Genomic DNA, 11,506 nt, shown 5'->3' with positions numbered 1-11,506 from the left:
ACTCAGATGTTAATCTTATAACATTTTGAGGGCTTTTTAGCTTCCTTTTTGCAGCTTTAGCAGCAATACAGATGTTTAGCATACACATTCTTATAGAACTCTAAAACAGCTACACAAAAGTGGAGCTCAGCCTCTGGTGCCTCCCCAGCCCTTCATGCACAGACATACATAGCTCTCATGGGTGGGATAAAGCCATTACAACTATACAGCCACCTAGCCGTTAAATAATAACCTCCTGAAATAAGCTTGTGAATAATTTTTCACCTATTGAATACTTTTATTGTAGTGTTTGGCTCCTACCAGCTCTCTGATCAGGTATGTAGACATTAGCTGTCCTGGTCACTTACCTCCAACAGGAATGGCAGGTGTGTGGGTTCCTCTGGAGATAAAACTCCATGGATAAACAGGCCGTGGAGCTGCACAAAGGACCCTCTCGTCACCCAAGAGTGAACGCATCACTTCCAGTGAGTCAGCCAGGTTCTGCCATAGGGAGCTGTGAGACTCTCCAGGTTTCCACTCTGCTTGGTGGCAGTTTGGCTCCAGCATGCCAGAGTTCACAATTCAGCCAGAGTTATCAATTCACTGCAGAACAAGCTCAGCAGGGAAATTCCTTTGGGGTTGTCACAGCCTAAATGCTATTGAGACTGTTCCTGGGTAGAATCTTTAACTGTTTGCCACAATCTTCTTTTCCATGAGTCAGCCCAGTATGTAGTCCTAATGGTCACAGCTGAACAGTCCCTGTAAAGTTCCACTCTTCACACTAGGGATAACAGCTAGTATCAGTGGCTGATTCAAGAGATTTCCTGTGTTCAGCTGTATGAACCCGACTGGCAAGTCAGAGCTGTAGCTGTTCCAAGTTAAACATTTTGGCCCTTCTGCCTCTTATCCTCTCTAAAAATTAACTCCTTACAAAACACTGTTGGTGCCAGGAAAGCCTCAGTATCACCATCTGTCAGCTGAAGAAAAAAGCCCACTATCTTCAGCAGAAGCTGCACTGGGAGAGAGGCTGTTTGTTCTACCAGGGTAGAGGTATTTATTGCTGCTCTGCTCATTGCAGCTGTTATTGGGAACTGATAAGCACTGATCTTCCCCACTGCTACTGGACTAGCTGTGTGCCAGAACACTGCAACAGTGCCTGCTGATATAGCCAGGCCTAGGAATTATAAGCTTAATTCATGGTTGGTGGTCATACACTCCCAACACTCTTGCACCATTCCCTAGAGCACCCCCTGCTGGGAGAACTAGAGTAAAATATTCTGCTGTTAATATTCATTAGCACACCATGTAAAGAACGTTGGATTTAATTTATTGATTTATATAGGAACTTTTGTATCCCTCCAAATGCTTTACAAAATTATAGGCTTAGAATACAGTGTATGCACCACTGCAACTCCCCCACCACTTGAAATGCAGCCACTTCCCATCTGGAATACAGCAGCCATTAGAACCATTTAGTTGTGGGAAATGAAGAATATCACGTCCAGCCACAGCAGAGAGGGAATTTCATTAACAAAGTTTAAGTTTGGCTTGGACATTGAAGGCCCCAGTTCTCGTTCTCTAACCCGAATTACATGGACGTAGCTCCCATTTACTTTGTTAGGAGAAGTACCTGTGTAGCTGAAGGGGGTGGATTTAGCTTTAAGACCAACAATCCCACTTGCAAAAAATTGCTGTGGGATCTCTGAAAGTCACAGGGGGTTGAGGCTGGACCTCAGTTTTAAGTCTCATCTAGAAAAATGTTCCTGCATCATAACAGAAGGAAGAACTTTCCTCCCCCTATTGGAGTCACCAAGGCTACTTACTGCACCACCTGGAGTTTCCTTGATGATCTTCCAGACAAGCACTGACCAGTTTAATACTGCTTAGCCAGATATCTAACAAAAATCGTCTGTGGTGCTCTAGCTGGAGGTTATTTAATAAGGCACTGTCACCGTAGTGTGAACCACATCTAATAAAAAGTGTCTCATGGAAAGCAGCACCCATTCACAAATGAGTAACATCCTTGTGGCAGTTTCAGCAGTATTTTAAGTTGACTTTAATGCCATAAGGGTTTTGTCCTCTTTGGATAAAATGAACCACACTGTGCTTTTGCTTCCTCTTCCCCTTACACCTATTCTATTTAATCTGGAAACCAGGAGAGTCAATACCATGTGACCGACTAGATGTCCCCAGACCAGCAGCAAGAGCTGCCTGGAGTGCAGTTTGGAAATTGCTGCAAGCAGGTATTAATGCTAGACATATTTTGAATCAATAGCAGGGAAGATGCTGCCTCCAAGGGATATAGAAAGCAGGATAGGCACAGGCTGCATATGTGAAAAATGCAACATAGCCAGGATTGGGTCAAAATAATGGCATTAGGGATTCTGGCCAGAATGACTTGATGCTGCAGTATGTTGAGCTGGAAAAAAAGAGCTTGCTTAGCAACTTAAAACTTTGTTTTCAAATTATTTGCTCTTCCAGTTAGCACTTGCTGCAGGGCACTATTTAGCATTTAACATAAAAACAGCATTCCCAGAAGAAAAATGAATATAAAATTAATGTGAGTATTTACTGAGCAGCAGGGAATACAGTTGGGATTTAGATTAGATCATTCATAAGAGAACAATGCAGGGGCGGTTTAGATAGATGGAGCATCCATAATGCACTTAGTACTACAGATAGCCTTGGCTGTTGTGTATTGTGTACCTCTTATGGTGAAAAACAAAGACAAAATGTATCCCAGCATTCTTCTAGTTGACCAATACAGCGTAGCTCAGTGGACCACAACCAGGGGAAACGTAGAGGTGTTCCAGGGGTACATCAACTCATCTAGATACTTGTCTAGTTATACAACAGGCTACATAAAAAGCACTAGCAAAGTCAGTACAAACTAAAATGACAATGACTTGTTTATACTGCTCTATATACTATACACTGACATGTAAGTATTAATATTCCAATTGATTTATTTTATAATTATATGGTAAAATGAAAAAGTCAGCGATTTTTCAGTACTAGTGTGCTGTGAGACTTTTGTATTTTTGTCTGATTTTGCAAGCAAATAGCTTTTAAGTGAGGTGAAACTTGGGATACACAAGACAAATCAGACTGCTGAAAGGGGTACAGTAGTCTGGAAAGGTTGAGAGCCACTAGTGTAGCTGACTGACTGGTCTGCAGAATGTAGTTTGAGTGGTTAGATCGAATTCTTCTGGGTTCTGTTTTTATCAGTGCTGGACTGACTTGCTGCGTGCTCTTAGGCAAGTAATAACTTCAGTTGCTATAGGGGTAAGAGGCTCTTACAGCAAATGTCAACACTCTTAGTTTCAGGCTTTGGGGTCCTGATTCATAACCTATTTAAGTCCATTCAAAGACTGCCATTTACTTTAGTGGGTTTTGGATCACGGTCCTAGTGAACTCAAACTCTCAGCAAGATACTGTCTACCAAGGAAATAACTTATTAAGAATAAGGGAGATGCTTATAACTTTTTCTTCCAGTAAAAAGCAGATCTAGGATGCCCTCTACTCTGACTGGATTCTCTGCTTTCTGGATCACACAGCTGTCTTCTCATAACTCAGGAACCTCTTTTACAATACATATTTGTCTGCATGTTATCCCCAACAGCTGTCTTAAATTCCCCTGCAAGTACAGGAACTTCTGACTTCAGTTCAAGTTATGGCCAGGTGGTTCCCCACCCCCCACCATTTTCTTTCATGCAGATGTGCCCTTTAATATCTTCCTCCTATTTTTCTTATCTTTTCTTCTTAAACCATGAGTCTCACAAACATACTCACTCTTCAATTAGTAGCTTGGTGGTTTTGTTGAGTCAATTAATAGTTCCTTTGCAGTATCCTCTTTGCATTTTAATTTAGCAGCACTTTTCATTTTTTTCCAATCACTGCACAAACTAATCATTTTCATATACAGCTTATTTATTCCAGTTGTGAGACTGTAGCCTTCTGCAGCATAGGCATGAGAAATATGGTGGAATGATTCTGTTAGGTTCACTAGGTCATGATCCCCATCTCTGTCACACGTCTAGTTTGATCTGCTTGCTTCCCATATTCCTTGTATTTGGGTAGAAAGAGTTCAGTTCATGTTTGTCTGTTACAGAAAATCTGCCTCGGCTTTATCTTGTATATTAGATTGAGTTAATCAACAATGCTGCCTCTGTATCGTGTGTTTAGAGCTTGCCTATTTAATTGAATACATTTTGTCCAGAATTTAGGGCAGACTAGAAAGGTCCACTTCTGTGGGTTGGTCACTTTTGTCTTACAGTGTTTCCCCTGTCCCCTTTACTCAGCTAGCATCAGCACAGCCCTCTGCTTGTCAGCTCTTTCCTAAGTCTTTTCACCTTCTTCCCAGATGTGCTTATTCTTGGGATGCTCTCTCCCTGTGAGGCTACTTCCGACTCCTCCTTAAACCCTTCATAATAGGGGTTCTCTTTTGTGTGTCTGTACCTAGTGCAATGGGGCCTTTGGGAGCAACCACAATGCACGTTTACTGCAACTATCACAACAAACTACACAAAATCAGCCCAATTTTAAGAGCTGGACTAGTTAGCAGTTGGAGAAAGCGTGTGTTATTCATATATGTAATTACCAAAAATAGTACAAGTGTACTTATGTCTGTAAAACTGCATACGTTTCATAGCTCCCTCTCCCCCATCTATCTTTAGCTTTTCTTCACTTCCAAAAAAAACCACGTGTTTAATTATGGGATAATTAACAAATGCTAACTATGCCAGTGTAAAATCCTAGTGGAGACAGGCACTATTGTTTTAGTGTGAGGTAGCTATGAAAAGTCAACACTATACCCATGCCTGTGGTAGACCTCACCTAGCTCCCTCACAGTAAAAACTATGATGCCTTCTCTGCACTAGGATTTTACAGCAAGATCGTTCGTGTGTGTTATCTCACTGTAAAAAAAAACAAACCCCAAAACCCCACCACCCTACTTTTGCAAATGCAGACAAAGCCTTCGATGATGAGGTCTTTGGGACAATCCTTATCCCAGCTTTATTCGTACACCACTAGCACAGCAGGGGCCCTGCTGGGAGCTCCAGTTACTACTGGAGTAAACAAAGGTCCAATTACAGAAGACAAGAGGCTGTACTTAGTTTCATATTAGTAGTGGTAAATAATGTCCACTATATGACATCTCTCACGTTTGTTTGAATAACTGATTTGATCCTTCAACATTTCACATCTTGAACAAACCAAATGAAGTTTAGAAGAATTATGCAAAATAAATGAATAGGTACCCAACCTCCTGACAGTTCCGCTATTACAATACAAAAAATGGTTCAGATTGTTCCAGTGTAGCTTAGAATTAGAATGTATAAAGGAAACCTTAAGAGCTGCTATTACTATGTGGAATTAACATACATCCCAGAAAGGAGCAACTCTGAGAAGTGGGAAGGTAAGATGGTGGTTAACAGCATAACTATCTCAGACAATCATTTAGATCGAATTACAAATTAGGCAGTTGCAACAGAGAAAGATCATGGTTCCAAAGAAACTGGGCACCATTTTCAGCAAGAATTCTTTGTCTAGGAGACTGAGTTAACCCACTATCGTGGTACCTGTGCACCTCGCAAAGTCTTGTAGTGCATGGATACATTCTTTATTACAATGTTTAATAACTTTTTTAATGTAGGTCATTGTGGCATTAATTATATTATGCAAGAAAACACTGAACTCTGCCTGCACCATGTTTTGTCCACAGGCTACAGCTTTCCTAAGTATTTTGCAGGAAACACTTATTATATGGTTGCAATACCCTGAACAAAATCTTTGGCTTAGGCTTTCAGCTGAACTGGTGCAATCTAGAAGTTTTTCTCTCTGCGTGGATGGGAAACCACAAATGCTGCTGCTGTAGTCTAGTTCTTTGTCTGAAAAAGATGTAGCTAATGTGAAACCTTGAGTCTGGAAAATGTAAAATGTGAGACTGATCTGCTTGCTTTCGGGACACACAAAAATAAGCAAAGAGACTCAATCTGCAGCAAAATTTTCCAGTTTTAGTATAACAATTGAAGGAGATCAGTTCAATACAGAACTATGCACTCATTAGCTGTACAGATGCTTATTTTAAAAAAAGTATATAATCCAGTGTTTCACTGGACAGACAATATCCAGATACAAATTTGCATTGTAGAAATCGTTACAATTTCAGAACCAGGCAGCTTCCTAAATTCTTCCCATCACAATCAGCAATTTACTTGGATCAGTTTCCAAGACAACCAGATTTGAACCTTGGCTTTACAGACAGACCTGTACCTTGTTCCCTTGCAATTTGTTTCCTTTATCAGCTAATTTCAACAGAAATGAAAACAGACTCAAATCTGGCTCCTTGGTCTTCACAGCATCCACAAAGCCACTGTTACACTTGCATTCATATGCCAAGGAATTTATGTTTTTGAAGAGTCAGAAACCCAGTAGCAGTACTCTGGCACTCTGGAGGCCAGTTTTAATTTAGTTATATTAATAATTTTAAAGCTGCCTCTGGTCATGTATACAGTAGTTTAGTAGAAACCTTTTCCAGAACACCTGAAGGGAACAGACCCTACACACCCAGCTTTATTTTCACTGAAATATCTTTATTGCATGGATGAAAGTTGAGACAATACCTTTATCCTGTAGCAGGTCTGGTAACAAACTTGCTTTGTGAGAAACTCACTTTAAAGACAAATATTTTTGTTTTTAAAAAATTCTGAAATGAAATAGGTAAACAAGCTATTATTGTTTCTGTGTTCATTCAAGTTTTAAAGCTGGTTTTAGTTAGCTTTAAACCTAAGTTTTAACCACTATCCACATGACTTGTAAGGAAAAAGGAATGAAGAAAACTGGATGAACCCAATCCTTTAAAAAAAAAAAAAAAAAAAAGTAAGTGCACAAGCTTGTGAAAGTTATGGACTGATTGCATTGTCAGTCATGTATGCTCCTATCTGCCAGTGTGCTTCTATACAAACAAGTAGCACCATCTTATTTCAGTCCTAGACAGTCCAACCTGCCTATCATGACTGCTCATTTGATGAAATTTTGGTCCTTCAACACAGTCAACAAACTTCCAATTGTGTTTGTGGCCAGGTCTCCAGCAGCAGAAGGTAATTGAACCTGCCATCCTTACCCCAGGAATCAGAAGCAACTAGGTATTGCCATTTTACAGTACCAGTGGCAAATTACTGCTCCAGGAATCAGTGCAAGTGTCTGTCAAACACCGTGAATGCACTCAATTAGACCAAAAACTGTTACAGCTCTCCTTTCGAATACAGACATAATATGATCTTGCCAGAGGAAACCTAGAGGCAGATATTATTAGATGCCAACTAGGCCTTCCTCCTTGTTAAAACTAAACCCTGTAAAGTAGCAATACAGACTTCAAAATAAGCCCCTACTGCTGTTAATGAGCAAACAAGTCACTCAAAAAAGTATCCCCTTTGTTTGGAAGAATTAGGGGGCTGATGGCCAGACTCACAGCTCTCTTACAGAGCACTATGCTTCCCCAACAGTCTGCACTCCAGATATTTGCTGACTTTGATTCCAAACTGTGGACTGCACCACAGTCTATCATCAGTGGAAATAGACAAGTAAGTGCCCCACAGACCACAGTGGACACCGCTGGCTGAAACGTGATGGATTCCACAGATATTAAAACGTGGCTCTAGCTGCTTAAGACAATAAATGTAGTGCTGAGTGAGGGGGCTAGTTCTCTCATAAGGACAAACTAGATTGTACATATGCTTAACTCACAATGGATTAAATTCTTTATTAATGAAGTTCTGTATCAGACGTTCCATTATTTTGCCTGGGATTGATGTCAGGCTTACAGGTCTATAATTAGCCAGGTCACCCCATATATCCCTTTTAAATATTTTAAAAATCATGGATATTTGCAAGATCTTTCCCAATGGATTTTGCGTGGCTCAAATGTATACCCCTCGTACAACTGGACCCAACACACACACACACCCACACACACACACCCCAGGCTGATGAACTGTTAAAGTTAACCTTGGGTTCAGTCCCTTCCCCTGTAGCAGCAGACCAAGGACAGCTTGTAATGGATGGAACGGCTAAAAACTGTTTTACCAATTCTCAGCACCACACCGTAACCCAAGGGTTCCCCCTCACTATGGATAGCAGCTTTCTACCTCCCGCAGTTCACAACAGAAGACAGAACATAATCCACAGCAGAGGAGGGGAGTCCCGCACCAAAGGGAAGGGCCTTTTAATACTTCTGTTCTAAGGAATCATGATATGGAAGATGACTCAGAGGCAGCAGCCCCAAAAGCCTGCTAATTAGTGCTAAGCCACGTGAGTGACATGGTCATGGTAGTGACAGGATCCCACATGTTGGAAGGGAGTTAAGGCCATTTGAATAGTCATTCTTTCCTGTCAAGAGAGACTTCATGGCTTTTTACATTGAATTCTGGGAATTGCAGGCTCGTTTTTTCAAAGACTCAACAGCAACTTTGGGGAGCACACTGGCTGCATGGAAGTGGGGAATAACAAGCAGCTAAAAAAATTAAAAAAAACCCTTCCAGATGGTGTTCTCATATACAGGACAGAAGCATGCAGTAAAAAGAGAAGCAATAAAGGAAGGAGGGCATTCCCTATCTACTATCCAATGACAGGCTCTGCTATGGTCCTCTCCTTATTGCCAATATCCCCCCCAATTGGGAAAGAGTCTCAGAGCAATTTAGAAACAATAGAATCACAGAGGGATGGTAGGAACCAGAACACTAATTCCTCTTTTCTACTTGGTGTTGTATTGTATTTCTCACTGCCGTTACCACAGATTGTAGAGCCACAGGACTACACTACTGGAAGAGATAGGAGAGATAAATGCCTTATGATGCATAAAACATGCTTTGTCCTGCCTCTCTTCCCTGTTTGGGGCTGGCGGCAGAGGGTAGCTTCTGGAATAGACACAGGAAAATAGGAACATCCACACTCCAGTCCCAAGAGAAAACCAGAACATCATACGCCAATCCCAAGCAGGGAGTTCTAACTGCTACTCTTCCTGCTAGCCCTCCCCAGGAACCCAGGCTGTATGAGGGAAGGGATAGTTTTTGTCCAGCCCACCCTCATGTTTTCAATAGGAATGTGTTTTAACCCAAGTACACGTGTCAAGATGAAGAGCTCCGGGAGAGAGAGAGGAGACCTGTTCCAAGAAACCAGCTGTCAGTTCCTATGGAGCTGGGGTCCCAAGTACAGCAGCTGTGAGCTCTCGTTTTACAGGACAGACAAATATTACAAAGTGAAATGGATCATTTTTAAAATATATATATTTGCTTAACCATTTAAAAACAGCCACATATATGAAGAGACAACAAGAGCTAGCAATTTCCTGCTGCCTCTGTTAGTGTTGCCTGGGTGCACTGGGAAAGCTGTTCTGCTCAGTCTCAGAACACTTCTGCTTGATGGGATTGTAGACAACTTGCAGTTTCTTTGACAATGCTCACATGGAAGACAGGGGCATTTCACAGGCTCACATGCTAGCAGCTGTTCCACATTGTTGGGATTAACAAAAAGGTGTTAAAAGAAACGTTACCCATGACTGATTATTACAGCGAGCCAGACTAGACATATAATGGAATATTAGGACACTGCACCTCACCCCCTGCCCCAACACACATACGAAGACTCTGAAGAGAACGTGAGACAGGGCAGCGGATCCCAGAGTCTGGACAGACACTCTCTAACAGTAGCTTGACTCTGCAGACACCACCATTGCTAGACAGACTCAAAGCTAAGAACAAAATACACAAGGTTTAAGAAAACCAAAACCCCAGAGCTCTTGCTTGCATGCATGTGGTCTCATGCTTCTCAAGGTTCCAGCGAGGTCAGATCAAGATTTCCCATCCAACATGTAATATCGGTACATTAAGCCTATGACTAGTGCGCCAAAGATGGGGATTAGCCATGCTGACCAGAAACTACAGAAGAGAGGGAAAAAATCAACACACAACACAAAACAGAAGAGAGCAGCAAATTAATAATTTATTCCTAATGTCCAACATGCTCAAATCTGGACTGGTTTGATCTGGGAAATTCTCTGAGAGACCACATATTTAGACACTGAGGCCTGGTCTACACTACACGTTTAAACCGAATTTAGCAGTGTTAAACCGAATTAACCCTGCACCCGTCCACACAACAAAGCCCTTTATATCGATATAAAGGGCTCTTAAAACCGATTTATGTACTCCTCCCCGACGAGGGGAATAGCGCTGAAATCGGTATTGCCATGTCAGATTAGGGTTAGCGTGGCCGCAATTCGACGGTATTGGCCTCCGGGCGGTATCCCACAGTGCACCATTGTGACCGCTCTGGAAAGCGATCTGAACTCGGATGCACTGGCCAGGTAGAAAGGAAAAGCCCCGCGAACTTTTGAATTTCGTTTCCTGTTTGCCCAGCGTGGAGCTCTGATCAGCACGGGTGGCCATGCAGTCCCAAATCCAAAAAGAGCTCCAGCATGGACCGTACAGGAGATACCGGATCTGATCGCTGTATGGGGAGACAAATCTGTTCTATCAGAGCTCTGTTACAGAAAATGAAATGCCAAAGCATTTGAAAAAATCTCCAGGCTATGATAGACAGAGGCCACAGCACAGTGCTGCGTGAGAAGCGTAACGGAAAGCCAAAGAATCAAATGGACGCTCATGGAGGGAGGGAGAGGGGGCTGAGGACGCCAGCTATCCCACAGTCACCGCAGTCTCCGAAAAGCATTTGCATTCTTGGCTGAGCTCCCAATGCCTGAAGGGTCAAAAACATTTTCCCGGGTGTTTCAGGGTGTATGTTGTCAATTTCCCCCCTTTCCCTCCCCCCCCCCGAAAGAAAAGGGAAAAAATAGTCTCTCGCTTTTTTCAATGTCACCCTATGTCTGCTGCATGCTGCTGGTAGAAGGGGTGCTGGAGTGCTGAACAGCAGCATTCCCTCCTCTCCCCGGTGGCAGACAGTGCAAAATGACTGATATCCGTCATCATCATCCCGTGAGTGCTCCTGGCTGGCCTCGGTGAGGTCAGCCGGGGGCGCCTGGGCAAAAATGGGAATGACTTCCTGTTATTCCCGGCAGACGGTACAGAAGGATTAAAAACCGTTATCATAGCAACTGGAGGCTGAGCGCCTCCCCCACCCTTTCATGTCTAATGAAGATTCTGTACTGCCTGGACTATCATAGCAACGGGAGGCTGCCTCCCCCTCATTTTCTCTCACTAAAAAGTCAGTGTTTCTTATTCCTGCATTCTTTATTACTTCATCAAACAAATGGGGGGACACTGCAACGGTAGCCCAGGAGGGGTGTGGGAGGAAGGAAACAACGGGTGGGGTTGTTGCAGGGGCACCCCCTAGAATGGCATGCAGCTCATCATTCCTGCGGGATATCTGGGGCTCTGACCCGGAGCAGCTGTGCTCTCTGGTTCTCTAGTAGACTTGCCCCATATTCTAGGCAGGACTGACTATTTTTAGACAAAACATAAAGAAGGGAATGACCTGGGGAAGTCATTCCTAGTTTTGTCCATGCGCC

The 11,506-nt window shown here is 42.7% G+C and overlaps 1 protein-coding gene across 1 annotated transcript in view; it reads right to left on the bottom strand.

The window, feature by feature from the left end:
- Window positions 1–6,069: 6,069 nt before the first annotated feature.
- LOC123349423 (cytochrome b5) overlaps window positions 6,070–11,506 on the bottom strand; it is a 30,517-nt gene continuing 25,080 nt past the window's right edge. The window contains exon 5 of the mRNA XM_044987478.1: window positions 6,070–9,917. Within this exon, the coding sequence (XP_044843413.1) occupies window positions 9,830–9,917 (88 nt within the window). The 3' untranslated portion in view covers window positions 6,070–9,829. The remainder of the gene's footprint in view (window positions 9,918–11,506) is intronic.

The sequence above is a fragment of the Mauremys mutica genome, chromosome 14 (assembly GCF_020497125.1).
Source record: "Mauremys mutica isolate MM-2020 ecotype Southern chromosome 14, ASM2049712v1, whole genome shotgun sequence".
Classification (NCBI taxonomy): Eukaryota; Metazoa; Chordata; order Testudines; family Geoemydidae; genus Mauremys; species Mauremys mutica.
The sequence above is the reverse complement of the archived record's forward strand: the minus strand, read 5'-3'. Positions and strand labels throughout refer to the sequence as shown.